Here is a 27,297-nt window from a genome sequence, read left to right as displayed (position 1 = left end):
GGGTGGGTAGGGAAGTGGGGGGCGCTATGGGGGACTTTTGGGATAGCATTGGAAATGTAATTGAGGAAAATATGTAATAAAAATATTAAAAATAAAAAAAAAGTATTGACCTAATGAAATGAAGTAAATTAGCAAAGTATCTTACATCCACCATAATGGCCTAAGCTTTGACTTTTCTGTAACAGATTCACATCGACAAGTATCTAGGTGTTGTAAATGAGGAGGTGTTAATGGCTCCTGTGAAGAAAAGCTTGGAATCCCCTATCACTTCCAAATGGTAAGTAAAACAGCCCAATGTCAGCAACACCCAGAACCTTCATCTCTTAGGCAAAATTGCTTGAAGTTAGTGTCACAATTTGGGATTCAGGGACACCTGCTTGCAGGGTTCTTTCAGGCCTACTGCTTGCCAGGCCAACAGCAGGGCTGTTGTTTGGGGTCCTAGGTTGTATTGTGTTTTGGTGAGAAATAGTTAAAATTCTCCAAGGTAACATTTCAATGAGGATGGGTTGGGTTTTACAGTGTTTCAATCACACGGTACTTTGTTTACAGCTTTGGACTTCCTTCCACATGTGCCTTATCACTCAAAGAATTTGGGGACCAGAGAGATGGGTTAGAAGCTAAGAGTGTGTACTGCCCTTCCAGGGGACCTGGGTTCAGTCTCTAGCACCCACAGTGGTTCAGATCTTCCTGTGACCCCAGCTCTAGGAAATTTATTCCCCTCTTCTGGCCTCTCCAGGCACACCTCTGTCCCCTAATACACACAGTGTATAGAATGCATGCCTGTGCATGCACTCACATACATGCAGGTACTCACATAATCCATACCAACACATACATATAAAAGAAATCTAAAAGTAATTTGGTATCCACAGTAAGCAAGAGAAACACCCATTATGTAATATACACTAAGAGAGGATTGATTGAATTCAAACTAAATTGAAAAGAAGTGCCCTTGCCTGGCAGTGGGCCTCCTCCTAAGGGAATATAAATTACTCGTGGTAGTCGGTCTTAAATCCCTGTGACTTTTCTTTGTGCTTTGCATATGGACCGGGCACACATGACCAATGGTAAACAGTAGAGCGAGTGTTCTGAACTGCAAGGTAACATGGAACGGGGTGGACAGAGCCAAATCTCAGTGCTGAACAGTGTGGCATTGACATGGCTCTTCCCATGTCCCCCTCCATGAAGTTGGTGGCACAGGTATCTATCACCCTTTGTAGAGGTGACCCTGCCCTGTCCTCCATGTTTCCCCAGCCTGTGTCCATTAGCACCTGTCCTCTCAGACTACTCCATAGTCACCAATTTCACCCTCACCACCGAGGTGGTATTACTACTGTTTGTTAACAGATTATCCAACGTTAATGTCTTAGGCTACCAAAGCTTATTACCTCATGGTTTGTTGACAGGAATAGAGGTAGGCACAGCCTTGCTAAGGGCCTCTGCCACAGGGTCACTCATAAGCTAAGTGTTGACTGAAACTTTAAGACTTGGCACGGCACTGGGAAGGCAGCCTCAGGAGAGATGGGTGAGGTTCTACTTCCACCCTCAGGCACACAATCTCTGTTTGCCTTCCGGGCCCCTCACTGATGTGTAACCACAGGGCTCAACCCTGAGGAATTAGAGAAAATCCATTCCATCTGGGAGCCTCTGAAAGCAGAATGGGCCTGGGGCTGGCCAAATGGTGGACAACATGGTACAGGAATATGTTGTCACCATCAGAATGGCTTCAATGACAGTGATCCTCCTGTCTCAGACCCCCTAGTTTTGGATTTCAAGGGTGAGCAATCATATCTGGCTTTACCCATAATTCTTTGCTGTAACAATACACTGACACTCCAAATCTCCGCTTACGGCTGGGTGTTTGAATCTAAACCCTCATTCTCCTTTTTGTCCTGAGGGAGACTGTCTTATCAGCCCATATCTAGTTCATATTATGGAGGCTTACAGGAACTTGTACACTGGGATAGCACTGTGGCCAGTGCTCTGTGGGATTTAAAAGAATCCACATTTGGAGCAAAGACACTAACTTGGTGACAATCACAGTGTGAGACAACACTTGGCTAAATGGAGACTCAAGTAGAGTAGGTTGAAGCGTGTAGAGGTTACTTGGGGCTACTGTAGAGAGTTTGGGGGCAAAGTAGTTCATGGACGCAGGCCTACTGAAAGGAAAAGGGAGCCTTTTCTGGAGAGAATAATATAGCACAAATAAAAGCCACATAGAGAGTGACCACTGAAGGTCTGTTCAGCAGGGAGACACATCAGCATGCTGGGTGGGGAGTGGGGGGTGGGGGGAAGGAGGAGGGGTAGGGAGGGTGGGTAGTGGGGGACAGACTAGGCAAGAATAAAATCTAAACTCAATTTCCTAGAAATGGGGAAGCACTGATGGTTTTTATGTCAGTCTGTGACTCAGTGGTTCTTTGTAAAGATGACTCTGGAAACAATGCTTTAGACAATGGCTGAGCCACACAGTGTAGAGAATCAGCAGCTGGGTCAGCAGCAATTGCCCACACAGTCATCCCTTGGCTTCTCTGTCTCTTGTTCATGTAGCAAGCATGCACTGCACAGCTGCTGTTTGCCAAGTGTGCTTTAGATATGGGAGCGATGTCAGTTAGCCACAGACCTTGTCCTTGCAACACAGCTTCTAATCTGAGACGTTTAGACTAGATGAAGGTCCTTGGAAGGGAGAGTGAGAGGAAAACTTACATTGGAAGCATTTGGGCAGGTGGACCGGGAGCTTTTTACTGCAGAGGATTTGGGCTTGGGGATGATAATGCAGGAGACCCTGGGCTGTAGGCCAGTGCTGAGCTTGGGATGAAAAGCCAAAGAGAAGCCACTAGGCCAGGTACACGCTGACTGTGGTAGACCAGGCTACACGGTGACTGTGGGAAGGGCTCGCAAAGAACAGAGCCAGCAACAGGGCACATGTGTGTGCTCAGTGCCAAAGCTTCACAAAGCAGCTTGATGTGTGTTGCCTCTAAGTCAGCCCTGTGATGGATCACACAGGGTAGGTCGGGTGTTATCCCCAGTTTACAGACAAAGATCTAAGACTGAGTAAGTTGCATCAGATCACATGGCCAAAAATCCGACAGGAACTCTCAGAGTACCCAATCTTCTGACTCTAATGCTATTGAAAGGTTGTGTAATGGTGTTTGCAGTAGTTTTCAGTCTGTTTACATTCTTAAAAGAAATCCTTTTAACTCTGATTAAAATAAAAAAACAAACAAACGAATGAATTACACAAGTCAGTGAGATAAAATGTGCCAGCCCATACTGATGAAACCTTAGTTGTCAGACATCTTTAACCTTTTTTAAAAAACATATTTTAAAAACGTTTATTTGTATATGTATGTGTGTATGTGAGTGTATGTGCATGTGAGTGTGTGTGCATGTGTACAACACCATATGTGGAAGTCTGAGGACAACTTGAAGGACTCACTTCTCACCTTTCAATGTGTAAATTGTGGGAATCAAATTTAGGTCACCAGGCTTGGTGACAAGTACCTTTACTCACTGAGCCATCTCTCAGGCCCTCATTTGTACTCTTAAGTTTTAAGTTTAGGACTGTCACTCTTAACTAGGTTAAGTTTTGACTGGCAGATTGGCTGATCTACTTACTCTTTAAAGCGAGGAATCCATAGAGAAGAATAAAGAAGGGTTTTTGGAGAAGAAAACATACAGAGTCACTCTACCATCTAGGCTATTGAGCTTTAGTTTGAAGTCACAACAGACAGTGGGAGGCCAGCTCAGATGACAGCCAGGCCAGTAGTAGGCAGACTAAATGTGTGCCAAGGCATCAAACAAATGTAGAGACATCTGACAAGTCCCAGAGTGGAGGGCATGGCTATCAGAGCTGTCTCTCTCCCTTGTCTCAGATGAAAGGGTGGGAGTTGTTTGTGGTCGGAAAAGAGCTAACTAGTAGCAAATGGAATAAAGCAACGTTTCTGGGGAGACACCTCTTATCTGGTCCTCTTCTCTTGCTAAGGCTTGTCCCTTAGTAGGGTCTGGAAGAGTGGAAGAAGATATGGACCAGGGCATGGGGTTGGCATCCACACGTGGTCCTTGGATGTTCTCTTTTGCCTTCTGTACAATTTTATAATCATTTGTCTTCTTCTCAGGAAGGTAGGAAGCCTGCCACGTCTCTAGGATCCCTACAAGAGAGCAATGAGTGTCTGGTGCTGAAGTTGGATGTAGCTTGAGACATAATGTGATAGATCAAAGTCAAAGCTAGAAAAGTACTCAGAATAGTTCTGTAAGGAATTCTGGGCTTTGCAGCCTGCTTTGTGTGTCATCTTCGGCAGACCACACTAGACTTGGAACCAAGTCTGTTCATGACAGTCTCTTGGGTCAAGTGATGATCTACTTGAGAGCAAAGGAGCTGTGACAAACATGTTAAGTGGCCGTGCTGGTTAGTGGTTATAGTCATCCTAACACAGCCTAGAACTGCCTGGGAGGAGGGAGTCTCAACTGAGACACTGACAGAATCAGACTGGCCTGTGCTCATGTCTCAGTTGCTGGTTGACAAAGGAGGGCATGGCCACTGTGTGTGATGGCCACCCCTGGGTACATGGTCCCAGGTTTCATAAGGAAAGTGGTTGAGCAAGATTCAGAAGGAGGATGCTAGCTGGAACAGTGTTCCGTCATGGTCTCTGCTTTCAGTTCTATCTCCAGGTTCTACCCCGAATTTCCTCAGTGAGGGCTTGTTACCTGGAAGATACCCTTTCCTCCTCTAAGTTACTTTACCACAGCAACACCAAAGCAAACTAGGACAGTTGTACACAGTAATTCCTGATTTGTTTTCTTATGTAAATATAATTCTTATGCCTTTCTTATACATACTGCTGTCATCTTACCTACTGCCTGGTCATGGTTCTCAAACAGGTTTGTGATTCTCTGTGACTGACTCCCAGTCAGAGGTGGGAGGTGCCAGAGCCTGGTGTTTCTAACACAGGCATTTGTGCTTGAAGTCCCTGGGCGGGAGGGTGGGGGGGAGACTCATTTGGTCTCATGGAGGGGCAGTCTCTGAATGATGAAGAGCCTGGTCCTAAGTTTGTTGTTGCCGGTGGCTATGAAAGGCCAACGGAAGCCTCTAAACCGGGGCTAGCACCTTGTGGTCAGGCTGGCGGGAATCCCCAGTATCTCTTAAACATAAGGCTGCAGCAGGTGTCCTGGGGGCATCGAGTCTGTCTGAGAGCCGGGCCAAACAGTAAGCACTGAGGCCTCGGCACAGCTCCTGTGAGTACCTGAGAGTCACCCTTGCTGAGGCTTGTGAGGTTTTCCTCTCCCTGAGACACCAGAGAAGAGGGAAGAGTGCATTGTGAACTGAGCGCCCCTGAAAGTGATCTAGGTCAAGCACACCACAGTTGTCCGCTCCTCATACCGCGTGACCTCCATCATTGTCAGTGACTTCACAGCACTTGACAGTTTCAAATGGACTTCCTTTAATGATTTCTTCACGTGCCTGTGGAGCTGTGTATACATACATATGTAGTGTATGCACATGTGTGTGTATGTAAGCCAGAAGACTTCAGGTGTCCTGTTCTGTCACTCTCTGCCTTGCTCCCTTGAAAGAGTCTCTCACTAACGCTGGAGCTAGGCAGGCAGCCAGTGAGCTTCAGTGATCCTCCTGTCTCTGCCCTCAACAGCTCTGGGCATCAAGCTTGTGCATCAAGCACCTTCACCCACTGAAACATCTCCCCAGGCCCAAGGACTTTCTTTAAGTATAAAAAAAATGGTATTTTCTCTTTCTTTAAATCCATAAGGTTGATATTTTCCCTATGAAGAAACTGACGTGTAAATCGCAGAGATGGCCAGTGGCGAGGCCTATACTGCTGTCCAGATCGAATGGCTGCCATCTGGGATTCTCCTCTTACTCCATAGCTTGCTTTTCATAAATGTGGTTTTCCTTGTAAGCAACCAGTACTCGAGGGGGAAATCTAGTGGTGTAGTAGTGCAAACGGCCAGAAGCTACACAAAATCATCAGTGGGACTGGCAAGGGCAAGGCGCGCGCTCTCTCTCTCTCTCTGTCTCTCTCCCCTCTCTTTCTTTCTCTCTCTCTCTTTTTTTAAATGACCCCAGTCAATTCTGAGACTGAAGGCAGGTTTAATTTTTCCCCATCCACTTTTATACAATTTTAATTACATGTAAGTATTAAGGGCAAGCACTACAATAAGGAACTAGCAAGGAAGTAAGCAAAGTCCCATGATTACTCCCGTGACAGTTGTTTCCAAGGGCTTGTCAGAATGACCAAAATACTTGAGCCCTCTTCCTCATCCAAGCCCAGAGAGCTGGCTCTCAGTATTAATAAGTGAGCAAGGATCAGACCTAGGAGTGTCTCAGAGGGTGTGTTAAAAGTGAGCTTTGGGTTTATGAGGCTGTGTTAAAGGTGAGCTTTGGATTTACGAGGCTCTGGCCCTAGAGGTGCTGTATCTATTCCCAGGCTCCCGAGCCCTGAGTCAGGAGGCTTTGAATCCTTGAGTGTTGCTTTTTCAAGGCAGCTCTTAGCTCAGTGACTGCGTTCCTCTGGTGGGTTCAGGAAGTGGTGTTTTGTTTGCTTTTTGTTATTGTAAGGATGGAGATGACCACATTCAATGTCTTTAATGTATTAGAGAAAAATTCAGAAGTCTTAAGTTGCTCTTTAATGATAATTATACAAAAGTGGGCATCATAGTAAAACCAAGATAATAAGTTGTATTGGTGGCTAGGCTCGATTTTATTGATTTTTTTATTATGTTGGTCATGTTATAGAAATTGAACCTGCATTTACATGTAAAAAGTTAAGTATAGTATGAGTTATATCTGCTCATTCTTACAATTTTACTTTGTTTTACATTGCTCTGTAGCAGTCCACTGCTCAGCAAAGGAGAGCTCTCACCAGCTCTGCTATTAGTCTTTACAGCTATTAACACAGCAGAAGTTTAAAGAAAATACTTACCATGGGCTGTTTTTCTCTACCAAGATGTGCCTTATGGTGTAACTGTTGTGTGCGTGGCCAGAGCTGGCGCTTTTTACTCATGCTCTAGGGAGGGTCTTCATCAGACCTCAGTGTTCTGGTGCATGGTCAAGCAGCTGTGGCTTGACAGCGGCAGCACTGCTGAGGATGGCTGTGGTCCCGCATCCCCAGCAGCACGTTGCTAATAGAAGGCAGACTAAGAACCAGGCGTTGCTTTGTATTATGATGTGAGAGGCCTTTGAGCCCACACAGGAGATTTTAACCCCTCGTTCTGTTTACTTTACTTAGGTCGATTCCAACTGTAATTGACCAGAAATCCTTTATTTTCCCCATGGATTCTGATTTTTGGCGACCTCAAAAACATCGAGGTTCATTGCTACACGGCCTTAGAAGAGCAAAGGTAGGTGCCCAATGAGCCAGGCAGTGGAGTAACTGCAGGAGCCTTGTGGGCCCAGGAGGATGGTAGGGCAGAATAGGAGGTTTCTTTGAGGATAATGAAAATAACTCAGTGTTACAGAGTGTACAACTCTGTAAATGCACTAAATACTACTGTGACTATACATTCAAAAAGGGAGCCTACTGATATATCAGTTCTATCCCAAGGAAACTGCTATTGTTTTTAAAGGTGACATTTAATTTCTAGTATTTTTGATGGGGAGATGGGGAGATGGGGAGAAAAGGGTTTATTCATATCACACTTCCATATTGCCGTTTCTCACCAAAGGAAGTCAGGACAGGAACTCAAACAGGGAAGGAACAATGGATAGGAGCTGATGTAGAGGCCATGGAGGAGGCTGCTCACTGGTTTGCTCTACAAGGCTCATTCAACCTGCTTTCTTATAGAACCCAGGACCACCAGCCCAGAGATGGCACCACTCACAGTGGATTGAACCCTCCCCTACTGATCACTAATTAAGAAAATGCCATACAGACCTACCTACAACATGTTTAAAACAAACATGACAAAATAAACTATAATAAGAAAAAGCAAAAACCATCATTTTGAAGTTGGACAAGGCAACCTAACACAGGAAAAGAGTCCCAAGATCAGGCACAAGAATCAAAGACCCACACATTCTCACACTCAGGAATCCCATAAAAATACTAAGATAAAAGCTGCAATACACACACACACACACACACACACACACACACACACACAAAGTTCCTGGTATAGATCCATCTAGGCCTTGTGCTTGCTGCTTCAGTGTCTGTGAAAAACTGTTAATTTTTTTATAAGAGTAAATATTTACACTGTATTTTAACCTAGATAATATGCATGTTGTGGTCTGTTTCTATAACTTGATGCTACTGCTTTGGATGTATCTATAACCTAGAAGTCAAGTCAGTCAAAGCACCCTTCTTTTTCCAGAGTTCAGAAGGAACATTCCCTGCTGCTCTGCTGAGCATTTATCAGCTGTAGGAGTTTCCTGGGGCTGTCTCAAGGGTCTTACAAACAGAACCCCAGCATCTATAGATCAAGATTCTTTGACTTCTTCATTTCCTCTAGCTGTCTGCTGAGTAGGAATGGGGAAAGAAGCCCTCTTGTTTTGTTCACTATCTTAGTGGAAATGCTTGGAGTTTCTTTCCATTGGACATGTTGCTTGTAGGCATGCTGTAATGACATTTATTTTGTTGTGGTATGTTGCCTGCTTCTCTATTTACCACAAGGGGATGGTGGATTTTCTCCAAGGCCTTTTCTGCATCTAATGAGATGATTGTTTCTGGTCTTTCACCTGTTTATGTGGCAGACTGTGTTTATTGATTTGTGTGTGTTGAACCATCCTCCTGTATCTCTTGGATGAATCCAACTGGACCATGGTGAAAAATCATGTTGATATGATTATCTTTGATGTGCTATTGAATTAAGTTTATAAATATTTCATTGAAAAATTTTGCATTTGTGTTCATCAAAGATTCTGGCCTAGAATTTTTTTCCCTTTCCTTTTCTTCTTCTTTGTTTGCTTTGGTATTGGGGTAATACTTGCTTGGGAGAAGAACTCTGGTAATGTTCCTTCCTTTTCTGTTTTGCAAAATAGTATGAAGAGTATTGGCGTTGAGTCTATGAAGGTCTGGGAGAATCCTGCACTGAATTTATCTGGCTCTGGGCTTCTTTTAATTGGGAGATTTTAAACTGCTGCTTATATTTCATTAGGTGTTATGGATCTATTTAAATATATAACTTCTTGACTTATGTTTCTTTGCATTTTTCAGTTTGGTGGAGTACAAATTTTTAAAGAGCTCATGAGGTCTCTGACTTTGCCTCCAAGGGAGTATTTGTTATTGTTGCTGTTATTATTTTTGTTTTTTAGTTTGATTCTGGTTCCTTCTTTGTGTTAGTCAGTTCAGTTTATCCAAAGGATTATCACAAACTGACCCAAAAGAAGTCTGTCTCTTATAGTTATGGATGCTACAAAGCTCAATCAAGGTGCTGGCAGATTGGGTATGTTGTGAGGGCCCATTTCCTAGTTTGGCAATAACTCCATTCCTGAGGGTTCCACCCTTGTAATCTACTCACCTGCCTTGTCTTGCCTCCTAAGAGCATCACAGCAGGCTAACTAGATCTACATTTGCCGAGAGGGGTAGGAACATGCAGTACATATTGACTACCCCAAAGTAATCATAAGTCATCTTCCTTGGGTACCAGATTTTCATGATTTTGAAAATAACATGTTTAATGTTCAGGACAATCCTAAAAGGAGGTGCTGTCATTATCTTTGGTTTATTTGGAAAGAGACTAAGGTACACAGTGGGAGAACACAGCTTGTGCATATCTGAGTTGGTATTGTGAACCTAGAACTGCAGGGCCACAACTCTGTTCATATCCACTGTGATATTCTTTGCATGACAGCTGTTTGGGTTCAAATGTCCATATCATAAAATTTACCATTTTACACAAAGATACACAGCCGCCATGGGGGAAGGAACCCTTTTTATAAGACATAGCTGCCATGGGGAAGGAACCCTTTTTATAGGATACAGCCGCCATGGGGAAGGAACCCTTTTATAGGACACAGCTGCCATGGGGAAGGAACCCTTTTTAAAAGTGCCTACACAGCTTTGCAGTTTTCCTTGCTCACACTTGCCACAGATGTAATTAGCTAGTGACCTGCATGACTTTTTTTTTTTCCTTAATGTTTATCATTCTTTTAGATAACGAGCTTAATGAGTATAGAGTCTATGCTAGTTTGTTCGTGGCTCCCCCATTCCAGGGACTCTGAGTAAATAGTTATTGTAGGAGTACATGAAAGCAGCACGGAGACTACCCAAGGTGAGCTCATGCCCAGGTCAAGCATCCTTGTGGCAACTGCCGATGCACAGGGCAGCCCACTCATGCCTCGGCCATGGTACTTGCTATGTTAGACCCCTTCAGACACTGTGGATGCTTACCAAGGACTGTTAAGGGCATGTTGGAATGAGGAAGATAGATCAGGTTTTGCTGCCACAGAACTTACAGTTGAATCGGAGGAGACAAACCATCAGTAAGAGAACAGCAGACAACAATAAATCCCTGATGAGTAAGAGGCAGTACTCGGAGTAAGGAAGTGTGTACTTCACCCTCCGTACTGTTCAGTAGCTGCTGCTCCGTTACATTGTGAGGTTTTCATTTGTTTGTTTGTTTGTTTTGGTGTGTGTGTGTGTGTTCTGTTAAGAAATCTAGATGGTGCCGGGCAGTGGTGGCGCATGCCTTTGATCCCAGCACTTGGGAGGCAGAGGCAGGTGGATTTCTGAGTTCTAGGCCAGCCTGGTCTACAGAGTGAGTTCTAGGACAGCCAGGGCTACACAGAGAAACACTGTCTCGAAAAACACACACACAAAAACACACACACACACAAAAGAAAGCTAGATGGTTCACAAGACCAGAGACTGGAGATCTCAACTCATAAAAGCAATGGAAGTCCCGGAGATGGAGAGATACCATTGTAAAATGTATAGTTGTTATTGTTGTTCCATAAGAAAGTTAAACTTTGGTCAGAAGTTTACTTTTCCTCCGAGGTTTGAGCGCTAGTAAATGAGCATGAGGAGAGACAGGAAGTGTGTGTGCTGACTGCTGAGAGCATCTCTGTATTCCTTGGCACTAGGGAAGCTCTTTTGAGAGAGGCCTGACTCCCTGGACAGGTTTTATCCCTAAACATTGATGACATCTGCTTTAAAATGCATATCTGCACTGCCTAGTGGCACATGCCTTTAATCCCAGCATGAGGGTTGGGGTGGGGGGCAAGGCAAGTGAATCTTTGAATTCAGGTCCAGCCTGATCTACACAGAGAGTTCCAAGACAGCCAGGACTGCATGGAATGACCCTATTTCAATCAAGAAAGAGGAAAGAAGGAGGAGTAGGAAGAGGAGAAGAAGGAAGAAGAGGAGGAGGAAGAAGAAGAAGAAGAAAAAGAAGAGGAGGAGGAAGAAGAGGAGGAGGAGGAAGAAGGGGAGGAGGAGGAAGAAGAAGGGGAGGAGGAGGAAGAGGAGGTAGAGGAGGAGGCAGAGGCAGCATTACTGACAACATTGATAGCTCAGAGTCTGCCCTGTGGAGTTCTGGGAAGCTGCAGGCTCCTGCTTGGTGGAAAGGCCTGTGCTGTTGAGTAGTTGTAGAATTCAACTGGGCAATCGCAACCTTTGATCACTAACTTCCCCCTTTGAAAGTAGGCAAACTCCAGCTGCTGTTTTATACATTCTCTCCCCAAAATGGATAGCTGTTTTTGGAATTTGATTTCTTGTCACACAGCTAGGATGACAATTAGGAGTTGCTCAACTGTAATTAAGGATCACAACTAAGAATTGTTTCTTAAGCTTTTAAAAATATGAACATCTTAAGCTTTACGCCATAATTGACAGTTTGGAAAAAAAAAAAAAGAAAGTTTGTATTGGTCTTTCCCTCTTTGAAGCACAGAAGCAATGATGGATATGGTTGAGTACAACTGGAACCTGAAATCTTATTTGTGTTGTCAGCATTTCCTGTTGCTGTGACAAAATACCAGACAGAAGCACTGTAAGGAAGGAAGGACCTCGTCATCCATCTGAAGGACAGCCCATCTGGGGGGAACAGCATGGCAGCCGGTGCAGGGTCATGTGTGTGCAGGGAATCTGAGAGCAGAGTGCTGCTGCTCGGCTAGTTCTCCTTTGTATTTAGTCTGAGATCCCAGCCCACAGGATGCTGCCACTTCTGTCAGAGTGGGTCTTCCCCCTTCCACTCAAATATCTAGAAATACCCTCATGGACACAGGTGTGCTTCCAGGGTGATTCTAAGTTGACAGAGAAATGGACCCTTATAATAGATACTGTGGATCAATAAAGTTTCTAGACTTGCTTATTAGAATACTCATTTCATTTTTTGCTAAATTTATCAGCCATACATAATTTACCAGCAATGCATCTTTACCGCAATTATAACAAATGAAAGCTGTAACACAAAGATGCTGAGGCAAAGCTAACTACCAAACCGCCTGACCTATGTGCTCCTCCAGATGTTGGCTTTGTTTGCAGTAATACATCCAGCACACGGACATGAGCAGATAAGTAGGATTTGGATTGGGTATAGATGTTTAAATATTAACTGGATGATGGTGATAATTTTGGACAGGGTTTCACTTTGTAAGTCAAGCTAGCCTCTAGCTCACTATATCTTGGCTTCCCAGAGCTGGTATTTTAACTGAGTACCTGGGGAGGCCCAGATGAAGCATTCGATTTTGAATTGTTAAAAATAAAAGATGTTATTTGTTCACAGTTGTTATATGAAAGTATGATCACAGAATTGTTCTCAAAATATATGTAGTTATAAATATAAGTAACTGGGAAACAAAGCAGTTTACCTGCCGCATGGCATGTTTCTGCATTTTTCCTCTTGACATCCATAGCAACAGAAGAATGTGACCTTGTGGGCTCAGAGTTGGTTTTGAAGAGCTTAAAGTAAATAAGATGCACCTTTGGTGGTTGTGTTTTGTCTTATAGATATATGAGGTTTTGGTTTTTTTTTTTTTGTTTTTTAATCTCTAAATGGTATCACATGCTTGTGGTCGCATCTCCTTGGGAGGCTGGGGAAGGAAAAACATTTGAGCCGCAGAGTTTGAGACCACTTTGAGCTTCATAAAGAGATTCTGATTAAAGCCCAAATCAAGCAAACAACCCCCAAAACAAGCAGCAGGCATGGTGCTTGCCACATGCCTATATTGGGAGTTGGAGGCAGGGGGAGCAAGGGTAGCCTAGGTTAGCGTAGCAAGTTTGAGACAAACCTGTGTTACATGAGACCCAGTCTCTAAACAAACCCAAAGTATAAAAGAAAGAAAAACTTCATTGCCGTTCATTATGTCTTTGCTTTTGTCTCAATATAGAACTAATGGATTTTACCCCAAGAGCTCTCAATAACACAGCCAGGATTGTGTCTGATGTTATTATAGTCAGACCACTCTACCGCTTAAGTGCCAGGGTGCCCCTGTTTGAGAAGCAGAGGGTTGTGTGACATCAACTTCTTTATCAGATGTCTCTGGAGGCCCTTGTATGTGCTCAGCACTCTGCTGGGTCCCTGTTTTTCTGGAGATGATGTCAGTGGAGAAGATAAGTAGGGAGACAGTAATACAATTCAGTGGTAAACGCTGTGATGGGCAAAGTATATAGAATTCTATTGGAGTGTTTGAAGAGCACCCAACTCAGCTGCAAGAGGAGTCGATTTCAGAGAAAGCTCCCTAGAGCTGAGGTCTAGAGACTCAATGGGACTGGCTAGAATGGCATGGAGACAATGAAGGAAGAGTGTGTGGAGTGAGTTCCCAGGCAGAGGAGCCTGAATTAATACAAGACTGGGCACGGCAGGGCATGAGTGGGAAGAGAAGCAAGTATTTCAGTATGATAAGCAGAGTATGCCAAGAGCTAGAAGCTCCGCTCAGATCACAGTGTGCTCTTCTGAGCTTGGTTCACGAGTCTGAGTGTGTATGGAGGTGGGGAAAATAAAGGCTTTGCAGCAGCCACATGGCAATAGGCCGTCTCCTCCACTCAGATACATATAGCAAACACACTGCTTCGGGGTGCTGCTGGCACATCTCCACCACAACACACAACAGCACAGGTGATTCCAGCTTCTCTGTCCTCATGTCTGTGTGTCTGTCATTCCTTCATTGCCTCATTGCTTCAGTCTAGCCAACCCCGAAGCAGTGTAGGTCATGGCACAGCATAATAACACAAACAGTCTACGAATGGCCACTTTCTCCACTTACATTTTACAGTTGTTAACCTTTACCATTTTTGCTTCATCTATTTTTACTGAAGTCTTTTAAAGTACAGACCTAATGACATTTCACCTCTTAATGCTTTTAGCATGCATTTTTAAAATGAGCTTTTTCCCTCTTGCAATACCATTATCACACCTAATACAGTCCACGGTGCTTGTGAATATAATCCATCTCAGTTTATACTCAGATTGCTCCCCAGATGGCGTCCCCTGATCTTTATCACAGCCAGGGTCTGGGGAGGGTTTCCTGTTGCATTTATTTCACTTCTAAAGCAGGGACAGTTCAGTTTGTGGCTGTCACCTGTGTGTAGACCATTTGGAACCCAGAGCAGACTCTGAATGGGGCACTACATGGCTTGAACTTGTCTCCTGGCCCCAACGCTTACTAATCACACTTCCAAAGTCACCCGCTGCCTCAGTGGCCTGGCTCCTTACATGCCTGACGTGGGGTCAGGACAGCATGCATCTTGTGGGGCTGCGGCAAGGGTGAGTGAGGTAACAGGGGTGGTGTTCCCAGCCGTGCGGCACACAGTGAGCACTGAGCGGCGCAGGGTTCACCTTAGTATTTGTGATTAGTCTCCACCGACCTCCCAGGTATCTGAGGCACGAGTCACGCATCCCACAGTGTAAGGAAGCATCCTAGTTGGGGTATGGTAGGCCAGGAAAGCAGAACACAGCTCAACAACTTGAACATAAATATATAGCACATTGGCTTCTTAAACTGAAGGCTGTGTTCTTAAATATAGGTGGTGTCTTAGGGTTTCTATTCCTGTACAAAGCATCATGATTAAGAAGCAAGTTGGGGAGGAAAGGGTTTATTCAACTTACACGTCCATACTGCTGTTCATCACCAAAGGAAGTCAGGACTGGAACTCAAGCAGGTCAGGAAGCAGGAGCTAATGACATTTCCACGAGAAGATTCAATTCAGTGCATATTTTTATTTATATATATTTTTCCAGAGATGTAAACTACTGCCAAGACTTACTTTTTACAATCACTTGCTTATTTTGTGTGGGGTTTGGGATGCAGAGGCCATGGAGGGATGTTACTTACTGGCTTGCTTCCCCTGGCTTGCTCAGCCTGCTCTCTTATAGAACCCAAGACTACCAGGCCAGGGATGGCACCACCCACAATGGGCCCTCCCCACTTGATCACTAATTGAGAAAATGCCCCACAGCTGGATCTCATGGAGGCATTTCTCAAGGGAAGCTCCTTTCTCTGTGATAACTCCAGCTTATGTCAAGTTGACACCCAAAACCAGCCAGTACAAGGGGTCACAGAAAATTTGACAGTTGTGAAAGGTTCCTGAAAAAAGACAGAATCCAGATTGAAACTTGAACACACATGCCTGGGAGGCGTTTCTCCCATCCTTACTCTCTGACTTGTTGCCGTAATAGTAACTGCACTCATGAGTCACATTAGAACTACGTGCCACCTCGGGAGACTTCCAGACTTTTACACATGAGCTTAGTTGGTGCACATAGGTATTATACATTCTTTACACATGAGCTTAGTTGGTGCACATAGGTATTATACATTCTTTACACATGAGCTTAGTTGGTGCACATAGGTATTATACATTATACTATACATTAGGTTTATAGTTACAGTGTGGCTAAGTTGTAACTGGTAGGACATGAATCCTACTGGATTGGAGTTATCTTCGGGCCTCAGATATAGGCCTGTAAGCCCATATCACTAATGACATTTCCATGAGAAGATTCAATTCAGTGCATATTTTTATTTATATATATTTTTCCAGAGATGTAAACTACTGCCAAGAGTTACTTTTTATAATCGCTTGCTTATTTTGTGTGGGGTTTGGGAACACATGTGCCAGGGTGCACGTGTGGAAATCGGGGTGACTATGGGAGTCAGAGTCCATTTTCTCACTGTGTACATCCTGGAGACTGAACTCAGGTTCTTGACAGCGGCACCCTCTTACCTGTAGTGTATAGGGTGTATAGTCTTGCCTGCCCGCTGCTTAGATTTGACTGTAGGGTGTGCTGCTGGAGTTAACTAACTTCTCAAAAGCGGCATCTCAATTTCAAATGCTGTGTTAGCCTGCTTGCCAGGACAGCTGCTATTCTCTGGCTACTAACAATTAAGAGACATAATTAACAAGGGGCCACGGAATTAGTTGCAGCCTGTGTACCATAAACACTGGACAGAAGTTGGGTTTGTTGGCTTTGAAAAAATCTTGAAGATGCTATAGGTCTTTATAGGTCTTACACTATTAGCCAGCCAAGGTTGAATTCTTTACGTAAACATAAACAGTATATAATGTTATTCAGTTAGTACTCAGGAGGCTGAGTGTGTGTGTGTGTGTGTGTGTGTGTGTGTGTGTGNGAGAGAGAGAGAGAGAGAGAGAGAGAGAGAGAGTTAGTTCAAGGCCATTTTGAGCCAATATAACAGGACTTTGTTAAAAAAATTAAAAATTAGGGTGTTACAAATGTTTTGGGATATGGATGAGATGACTCAGCAAGTTAGGACCCTAGCCACCAAGCCTGATGACTAAATCAGATTGCCTGAACCCACATTCTAGAACTACTTCCTCAAAGTTGTCCTCCGACCTTCACCACACACCCCTGTAACCCACAAACAAACACACAAATAAACAAATAAATATAATTAAATTTCCTTAAAGTTGCCCAGACTGTCATCCTAGACATCCCACCTGCAAGCTAATATAATTATCACTGCGGCAGATTTTAAGAACGTGAGCACAAAGCTTAGAGCTTACCCTTCCTCATGCCACGTGCTAGCCTCTGCCTCGGCTGTTCTGGGTGCAGTGCTGCTATGTGCTGTGGGCTGTTTGTGAGACCCACGGTTCTGAGACAGGCATTGGGCAGACAGTGGGGCAGAGCCCTTACAGCAGTGTGGAAAACCGGTCCTGAACTGGGGTCCTGGCTGTGTCGGAACCAGGAAGTGCATCACCTCAGAGCATCCCAGGCCTCTAGCAACTCTTACCGCTTATGAGGACCTTCAACCCACTGACCTTGAGTGACTTCCCCCTCAACTAGTTAGACTCCACCGTCAGGGAGGAGGGAAGCTGTTTTCTAGCCAGTGTGCATCCCTATGCCCATTGCTGATGGGACTCCTTCCATGGCGTGTGCATCCTGCCATAGCTAAGATCATCCATTTCTCAGCCTTCCCTGCACTGCAGTGTCATGGTGGCACCCACTTCCCCTCAGAAGGACTGAGCAGTGGTGCCATCAGCTCATCTGTGTGATGAAGGGGACAGTCACAGATGCCACATCTCTTTGCCATTCCGGCTTCCCCCTTGCTTTCAGGTAGAAACAGGCATGGCATTTGAAGCTATAGCAGTCACTTTGCACAGTGACAAGCATGGGGGCAGCCTCTGGGGACAGCACAGCAGGAGAGGACAGGAGCCAGGTTCCTGATGGCTTCTCTGAGCAACTAAAGAACTCTGGCATGGGACAAGGGACCCAGAAGACCCTCCCACCCTTCACATCAGACTCAGTGACTAAGTACTACAATCATACTCTCAGAATCCTGGTGTGTCTCCCCCCCTATGGCTATCTATCCTCCAGCTGCTCTGGGTCTGCACCCAGCAGCAGCACATGACTGGGCCACATCTCACAGTGACATGGACTGCCCTGATTTCAACTTTGTGTGTGGCTTCCAGGTTTCAAGTGACACCAAACTCAGCCTAGAAATGCTTTCCTTTTTCTGTACCCAAATCACATCCATACCCCCCACCTGTTCTCCAGCTTGCAGCAATCTCTCCTCATTACTCTCACAGTCACTGAAAGGGAAGGGAGCAGGTGACCTCCTGCTCCTCCTAGCCACAGTGGAAGAAGTGTTCCTCCAGCTGTGAAGACCATCCTCCAGTGGTCTTAGCCTCTGCAACTGAATCCTCCAGCTGTGAAAACCAGTCTCCTCTGACTAGTTTCTCCCTTCTCAAGGAATCCCAGATCTTTGCATGACTGATTCAGTTTCTCCACGCAGGTCTCATGTATTGCCATTTCCTAAGAAGGATTATTCTGGACTGACAAACCCAAGGAAGCCTCCCATTACTTCCCATCCCAGGGATAGCAAGAGACCTGGGGTCAGAGGCAAGCCAAACCCATCTCCCACTGGCAGGGCTTTCTGCTTGACCGTTGCTTGCCTATTTACCTTGAGTGGCAGGTAGGTGGCTGGCATGTGCTTCTTCTTTCAACTTTAAGCACCAGTTAGTTGGGTGAGACAGCCTCTACTTACTTGTTCTGGCACAAAGTGAGCTGAATAAGTGTTTGCCCTCTTTCTTCAGTTCTCAGAAAACAGGACAGACACCTCTGGTAAGCAGTCTTGCAGCTTTGTGAACTTGAGGCTGGAGTCTGGCTATGTAAAAGCAGCACAAAGTTGGTGCTGCTGCTGAGCCTATGGGGGGGGGGTTCTGCTTGTTGTGCCTTCTCCCCCTCACAGGGAGGCAAGGAGGGAAGCCATTGGGAACAGGATGTTAGAATGAAATGCTCATAAAGTAAATTAAATGCTTTAACTAAAAATGACTTACTAAGAAATTGTGTTGTTTAATAGATACTAGTATATAGTGAAATGCACATCACTGTCACCTGGCTCTAACAGCTACCATGATTCCTGCCACTCTTCACCATCTTCCCTCCATCCCCATCATCTGTGGGCAAAGTCCATTCCCTTTCTCTCTCAGCAGGCCCTCCCCTGGCTCAGGCGAGCCTTGAACTCACCATTCAGTGGAGGATGGCCTTGAACTTCTGATCCTCCTACCTCCACCTCTGAGGGCTGGGATCACAGGCCTGCGCTATCATACCTGGGTTTGTAGTTTCTTTACTCTCTTTTAATGATATATGGTTGATCAGTAAATCTAGCTCCAATCAGCTTGGTCTGCCCGTTATAAAACTACAGTGTTCTACAGAGTTGATCTCAGTGGCCACCGATGTTACCCGAATGCCCGATTACAGTAGGGATTGGAGTGATTCTGGAACTCTGCTATTCTTTCGGCTTTTATCAGCAACTCTAGAGAGCTTTTCCTTATGGAGGGAAATGGGGAGCAGATAGGATTGTGATCCATTGTGTACATGCATGAAAATCTCAAAAAAAAACATATAATAATAATAATAATAAAAAGAGCTTTTCCTTAGACATGCCTGGTAAGTACCAAATAGACGTGTAAAGGGAAGTAGGCTAAATGCTTAACTCCCTTCTATTTTCCAAGTTCCAAGTTAATTTGTTGATGTTTTCATTATGTATTTTGGAGGATGACTACTAAGAACTCATGTTTGTAAAATATATTTGAAGTGTTTCAGTCTGCTTCAGTCCCCTCCCCCACCCTTTTAGCCAGTAGCTCTCCTTTCAACTTTCCCCCTGAGCAGCACTTTATAATTTATGAGATATTCAACATACAGTATCAGTCATTTGAATCTTACAAATGACCCTGTGAGTCTCATATTATTCCCCATGTTACAGATGAGAAATTTAACTCATGTGGCTCAAACTGGGACGCACTGTCTATTGTTCTTTTCGATATATAAAACCATGGTTTGAGAATGAGTGAAAAGTGACAGAATCATTTTCCTGTTTGTCCCTTCTCCGGCCTCAAGCTTTACATGGAAGACGTCTTTTACCAGTGGGAATATGACATTAAGCAATATCCACTTTAGAAGACATTACTTGGGGCAGACACTGTTGAGAACAGTGCTCTGCTGATAATACTGTAACTTGGCAAATAGCTTCTCTCAACTTTGTTTGTGAAGCATTTCAATTTTGATTACTCTGTGTGGGAGCTACTGCTCAGATAGATGCGCGTTGTTTTATGGTCTGCCCATGTCTGGGGAGCTGGCATTACATGCTGCCTAGTGTTTTTAATTCAGAAGTTCTTCCAGAAGCAACCTTAGCCTCTTGCATTCCAGCCCTAGTTTTAATAGCATAAGCTATTTCCTCCTTATATAGCGTTGTGGGCACAGTAATAAAATAAATACCACAAAATCACTGATGAGATGAAAATTGAGCTCCCTGCTTCTGTGCAGCCATGTAGGTAAAACAGTAATTGGCTCTGATAATAAGTTTTGTTCTTACAAACCAAAGTCTAAATGAGAGTCACATTTGATATATCTGCTTGTAATTACTATCAAAAGGAGAAAATGCAAATTTTAGATGGTTTAGCGAGTCAAAATAGATTAAACAAATTGCTGCCTTTTCTTGACCAATTGAAAAATTTCTTAAGTTATTTCTGATATTTCTCTTACTACTGGGGAAGGATCATCTTCCAGAGAGCGGTTTTCTGCTTAATGGAATGATTAATTTGCTTTTGGTTTTTAATCTATAATTTTTTAGAAAAATAATCCCTTACTATTGGATCTTATATTATAGTCTAAGCCCATAAGAAGGTTTTTTAACACACCTACTGTAACACAGTAAGACAGCATTGGGTCTACTGAATCATGTCTTTCAGTGAAGCTACTTTCAATATTTTATTTATTGTTGGGCATCAAACCCAGAGCCTCTCACATGCCAGGCAAGTATAGACTATTACTGAGCCACACCCCTATTCTGATATGTATTTTTACTTAGATTTACATTTTATTTATTTGTGCGTGATGTGCATGTATATGTCTATGTGTATAGTATGTACATGCATATGTGCATGTGTGTGTCCTTGTATGTGCATGTATGTGCATGTATGTGCTTGTGTGTGTGTACCATGGTGCTTGTGAAGAGGTCAGAGGACAACCTGTGTGAGCTGGATCTCTTCTCCAGCCTGTGAGACCTGGAGCTGGCACTCCTGTCGTAAGACTTGGCTGAAGGGTGTTTACCCACTGAGCCGTCCCACTGGCAGCATTTTCTTTTACGTTACTTTATTATTTTTGAGACAGGTTTTCATGTAGCAAGGCTGACTTTGAATTTCTACTTTTTCTGCCTGTACCTTGTGAGTGTGGGATCATAAGCATGTGTCACCATGCCCAGAATCCAATATTTTAAAAGGGAAATCAAGTCATGCAGGCAACATACTTTCACTTTGATAAGTTCATGCTTTGGTACCAACATGGCCAAGATGAAACTATTAATAATTTTAAGAGAATTGTTCTAAGAACTTACAATAAGAATCTGTATTCCAACCCACAATATCTGTTTACATGGTGATTTTGTTCTGGAATATCTGTGCCTGGAGATATAAAATATCCAGGGACCACCTGGGCCTTAATGCTGGTACTCCAGCAGCTCTGGTCATCTTTTCCCAATCCAGTCCCGAAGCCACACAAAGTTGATGGAATGTAATAAAACTAAGAAAGGCTCTCTGGTCCCCCGAGCCAGTGATCCAAAAGTTCTAACGAAGCTGAGACCTGATGGATGAAGCCATTACCATCGGTCGTATCCACAATCCACATTCTTAAAGCATCCTAATTACAGAAACCACATCCAGTCAATATAATACATATTAGCAATTTCCTGATCCTTGGTAGGATGGAAATTATCCTGAAAGCTTAATTAAGAAGAAAAAAATTATGTTCAGGTATTAATTTCAATTTAAAAGAGGCACTTGGCTCTCTGCAAAACTGCCAGAGGAGTGCTGTGAGTTTCCACAATGTGGAAACCCATCTGTAACTGGGCTCCACATTGCTTCTGTTACCAAATGCACTCAAAGGAGAAAGTCACAAGGCATGCCTTGCTTGTGACCTGTGTCTCCACATGGGCAGTTGGGGACAGTTATTTGGAGGTTCAATTATTCTGGAGCCCTTAAAAACAGAAGGGGTGCGTGGATCTTGCGTTAGTTCGTCTGGACAGGAGCTGTCTGTCCTTTGCTACTTTTGTAGCTTGCCTCTTCACTTTGACCTCAGACTGTTGTGGATGCTTAGGTTCAAAGAAATCAGTGGATTATGAACCAGTCTGGTAGGTGACTGCAGCCATTGTAACACTTGCCTCAGATCACACTCTGAACAAAAGTATTTGATTGAACCCAAATTGCAGTTTCTAGTTTTTCCCAGTGCCTCCAAGTTCCTTAAAATTAAAACTCACAAAGTCCAGATATTGTGCTCCCATTTGTACAAATGTCCAGAATAGCCTTATAAGTAGAGACATACTGTAGTGTCCTAGTGGCCACTGGGACTGGGGTTAGCAGAGCAGGGGAACAACTGCTAATAGGTGTGAAGCTTCATTTGGGGGAAATAGCTTGCTTAGGTTAGCAAACAAAATCACAGGTCTGTAAATTATACTGTGGCACAAAAGCTGTAGATAGATCGATAGATAGATAGATAGATAGATAGATAGATAGATAGATAGATAGATGTGTTTTATATGTCATATATACACACATACATATGTACATACATACATACAAGTATACATATATACCAGTGATTCTTGATGCCACGATCATTAGTGACAACTGTCATCCTAACCTGAAGTCATAGACTGCTGTGGCTCAGAGCAGCACCCCATGAGAGTGTAACACCCAGCTTTTGCCCTTGACAAGCAAATAAGCTGGCTTCCAGAGAGGTGAGGTGACTTTACTGAGTCCTGCCCTGCAATCCAGGCTAAAGCAGTCACCTAGATCTTGTGACATCTTCCTACTGCCGTTCTGATAGGAATCCTTTACAGTGAAAAACAAGTCACTGGGACAAGATGCTTTCAATTTTCCCCAACGAAAGCGCTAATTACAGATGGCCAAACCCCCGCAGAGGTATAGACGAATTTGTTGCGATAGATTTATCAGGTCCAAACCAAGAGCTACCTGTAAGTGTCCCTAGAGGAACGTGGTCACATTCACAGACCAAGAGAGCCCTCTACCTGTGTGCCTGGAGTATAGATTTTATTTACTAAGTCCTTGACCTGGAAAGCCAGAAATAAATTGAGATGAGAGAGTCTTGTCCTTTGTCTGTGCTGGTTGACATGGAACATTATTTTTGAGCAACTGAATGATGTATTAGTGCACACACAGAGGAAAATCTTCCTTGTCTGTGAATAAAAGGGATCAGTTGGTAGCTTCAATAAAAGATTCAATTCTTTTTCTGTGAGAATTACATTAAAGTCCTTATTTTCCAAGAATTTTATATTCCTCTGAGGATATACAATATTAGTTTGTTCATTCTACATAAAAGTTACATTGCTCTTTGTTTCAGCCAAAGATACAGTTGACTACAAAGGTCATGCAGGACCCTGAGAACAAGCACCACAGGGCGGCTGTAACTGCTAGCTATGGGATCAGTTTGCCACATATTAACCAGAGGAAAGCCCAGGTAAGTAATGAGCTGCTCTCGCAAACTGTTAATTCTAAAACAGGTCTCAAGTCACTGTCACTGGTCAGTGGGGTGAGACAGAAGACAGATTTTAAGTAAGACTGATTCTTTTGTCCTTGGGATTTTTTTTAAAACAAAATGAAATGGCTATTATTCTGTCTATAATTAGTAATGACTAAGAAAAATATACATGTATTTTAAAAGATCTATTCCAGTATTTTGTTGTGATTGATACTCCTTAAATGATCTAGCAGCAAAATCTAACAGGCAGGAAGTGAGTTGACAACAAGACGAATGTATAAAGGAGTTTAGGATGTTTTGCACAATAGACTGACCACTAGAAAAAGCAAAGCAAAGCCACATCCCAGCAGCTTTCCTAGTGGTGCACCCGCGTTTGATAGTGCAACAGGCAAGCAAATGTTCCAACCCAAAGCCAGTGGGTGCATCTCTGACTGCAGCCAAGTGTTAGAGGCAAAGCTAGAGGCACGTGCCGCCTGCCCACCGGAGCAGCCAACAGTGCTGGCTCCTGGCTGAGGTGCCCCAGGGTAAGCGCTGGCCTCTTCCTGTGCTGTGACTTGCCTGGGACATCTAGAAGTGGTGCTTTGTTTTAATTAGAAAACTATTTGAGATAATTTCTAATACTAAAAATAATTTCTAAGATGAAATCTATGTATTTTAAAAATACATTTATAACCTCTGGCTTCTCTCAGTGCGCGCGCTCTCTCTCTCTCTCTCTCTCTCTCTATATATATATATGAAATTAAAAGTAAGAATAAGATTACTTTTAGAATAAAATTTCCAAACCATTTCTAACTTGCTTAATTATCATAGATTAAAATGGTCCCAGTTTTGTTTTTTTGGTTTTTTGTTTTTTTGTAGACTTTTCAGTTGCCTGTGTCACCCATGGCATTTGGACATGCTTGGTCTCTGTGTGCACTTTATATTATTCTTACAGGTTTGGATTAAGAACACTAGCCTAGAAATATTTTCTAGCCTAAGAAATAACCAGAAAGTTCGATGTTTTTATTCCTGTTGGAACTTTATTTAAAATGTCAGTGTGACTAATGTGAAGGGGTTTTTATCTGCTTCCCAGGAGCCCCAGAGCCCTTGAAGTAAAAATATTATTTCTCTGGCTGCACAGACAGCAGCAGATTTCTCTTGTGCTGTTGTTGGTTTTCCTCCTCGATCTAGAATTAATATTGGCTTAGCTGGCGGAGTGGGGCAGCTTGGCAGCCCCGGGCAACTTCCTCGTGCGACAGAAACTTTGTGATGAGGGCGAAGTTTCTAGAGACATGGGGATTATGCTTTGCTTTATGACGCCAATATTCAGACTTAAACAAGGAATTCAAAGCAGCTCTAACTTTAAGATGGAGTCTTAGCTGTTCGTTACACTTTAAATAATTTACAAGAAGGATGAGCAGGGAGGGTGTTATTCCCGTGTCCTTGGACAACGAGGTGCTGAGAGAGGTCACTGCTCGGTGTGATATGTTAATAACATGTGCTTACTTATTATATGAAAGATCCTCTTCATGAAAAAATAACCTCATAGAAATTGACAGCAGGCCACGTGAAAAGAAACACATACATTGTGTCAAATCTGATCAAATTATTGGCCTTCGCACCCAAATCGTTGGGCCTCTCATTTATGTTGGTCTAGATATCAGATGCCACTGGGCAGTCAGGTGGCTTTGGGTTTTCTTTTGTTGTCTTTTTGGGTTTTTTTTATTTATGAAACAGAGGCATTGTTCAGAAAGCTCTTTGAGGGAAAGTACTTAGATATCTGGTTTTTAAAAGCCTTTTAGCACATCTGGGGATAAAAAGCAGCTGAAATTCACTTCTTTTTTATTTAAAAAATGTTTTTAAAAGCACCTCCCCAAAGTATGGCCACATGTGTGTCACAGTGACTCACAGTTAACTAAAGAAGCAGCAGCAGGGCCAATGTTTCTGGGTGACTCTTCACACTCAGGGACGAGGCGTCGGGGCTTCCACGTTAGTGAAAACGGAACAGCTTGTCAACAGCCTGCAAATAATCCAGGAGGTTTTGACAAGCAAATAGGAATTCATGGTCAGTTTGCATCCTTAGTTCTGGAAGCTGGTGGGTGTTTTCATCTGACGAGGAGGTGTCTCATTCTTCACCATAGCAGGTAACAGCAGATATTGGTGCATTAAGCACACACACACACACACACACACAAACATACACCACACTATCATATCACAGTCCTTGCCTTTAGAACATTGTTTTTTGTGACCCCCTCCTTTTTTTTTAACACAAAATCAATTTCTAAAAATAAAAAATAAAAAAAAGCGCTAATTGCAAACTCACTGATGGTTTTAGGATCTTAAAGGCACCAACTAAAGGCTGACTAACACAGTTCCATGTGTGTGCCGGGTTCTCACTGGGCTCGGGAGGCAGCAGGCAAGCGCTGATGTTCTTCCTGTCAGCTCGCAGCATCTCCTTCTACACAGACCTTCCAGTACAGTGAACTGAAGAGCTGCAGAAAATTTGACTTTGATTTATTTATTTCAAATAAAAAGGGTTTCTTAAAAGGCTTGAAACATGTAACTGTTAACATGAATTTTAAAAGAACGATTATGAATGCATAACAAAATAGCCAAACAAAACAAAATAACTCTGGTTACAACTGTTATGACCTAGAAAAGAAACATAAAAGCATTTTTCTTTTTGGCAAGCTATGAGTTGCTGGAGAATTATACCAGTTCTTGGTCCCACTTTCCAAATAAATAAATATATAATGCTATGTAAACTTAGGACCTTTTATTTATTCATGAGGTTGGATTTAATGCTATGATGACTTCTCGGCTTTATGAGTCGTACGTTATACAGTGCTTCCCACTAACTTGGTTGGGTAGCAAGCGCACCTCACAAATCAAAGCTTCATTCTTTACTGTTTCACTTGGGGTGTGCAGAGCAATTGCTCCCACTGAAAGCACAATCATTTCTGAGATGATAAAGTAATGCAGAGTGATGCAATTGTGTTAATGTCAAACGATTAGAGGAAGTACCAGGAGCGGGGGTGGGGCGATTTCAAAACATGATTGTGTTTTAAGCCCATGCATATGGCCACAATTACAGTCACAACATAATTTGGCAACAGTAGCAGAATTAGATTTAAACAAATTGATGTTACACTGCAGTAATTCAGAACGAGCTTGTTGCATTTATAAACCATAACAAGAAGCAGAGTGAATTAATAAACCCTTCTTGTCACTAAAAATAAAAAAGGGAATAATTGCTGAGACGGAGCTAACTTAACAGATGACTACCGTCAGCATCCTTCCAGCCTAGATGTGGCAAAGTGAAGGTCACCCCCATTTCAGATGACAAAGAGGGAACATTTTGTTGGTAAACAAATTAATCTTTGGAAAGGTCACCATTTGTTTGAAGTTTGTATCCAGTTCTTGTCATCTGGAATCAGAGATTGACTGTCACTGCAGCAGGCAGGGGTGCAGGGGAAGCCGACAGAGCTACTTCTGTCCGTATCAGCATTCTTTGACAAAACTCCGCGCCTGATTGTGATGCCATGGACTGCTGGTTTACAGCTGTCTCCGGACAGGAATGGAGGCCCGCCCCTGAATTCCAATAAGATGGGCCTGCATATTTTGCCTGCTGTACGCTGGCCCTCTGCCCACAAGTAAAATGTATGGTAGTTCAAGCCAGCAATTATCTCTCTTACTTCCTTCTGTGCTGCTTCTGGTCCCCTTTTGCAAAAACAGATGTGGGTATTTATTCAAGTTCGGTGTCTATTCTTCCCCACACCTGCCAGGGCAGGATTTTGACAGAGGTAGAGTTTTTGGGAGCCAGCAGATAACAATCGGGTGTAATTTTTCTGAGAGTAGAGGGTTTTCTTTTCTTTTTTTTTTTTTTTAAAGGAAATGGTGATTTAAAGGCTATGT

At 43.4% G+C, this 27,297-nt stretch overlaps 1 protein-coding gene across 2 annotated transcripts in view; it reads left to right on the top strand.

The window, feature by feature from the left end:
• The window catches only part of Iqch (IQ motif containing H), a 183,397-nt gene that overhangs the window by 9,877 nt on the left and 146,223 nt on the right, over window positions 1-27,297 (top strand). Inside the window, exons 3-5 of one of the 2 annotated variants that reach the window (XM_021172751.2) lie at window positions 186-277; window positions 7,239-7,350; window positions 23,263-23,379. In XM_021172751.2, coding sequence (XP_021028410.1) covers window positions 186-277; window positions 7,239-7,350; window positions 23,263-23,379 — 321 coding nt within the window. Of the gene's footprint in view, window positions 1-185; window positions 278-7,238; window positions 7,351-23,262; window positions 23,380-27,297 lie in introns of those variants that run through there. The other variant, XM_021172752.2, reaches the window with a different exon arrangement.

The sequence above is a fragment of the Mus caroli genome, chromosome 9, assembly GCF_900094665.2.
Source record: "Mus caroli chromosome 9, CAROLI_EIJ_v1.1, whole genome shotgun sequence".
Lineage (NCBI taxonomy): Eukaryota > Metazoa > Chordata > Mammalia > Rodentia > Muridae > Mus > Mus caroli.
The sequence above is the reverse complement of the archived record's forward strand: the minus strand, read 5'-3'. Positions and strand labels throughout refer to the sequence as shown.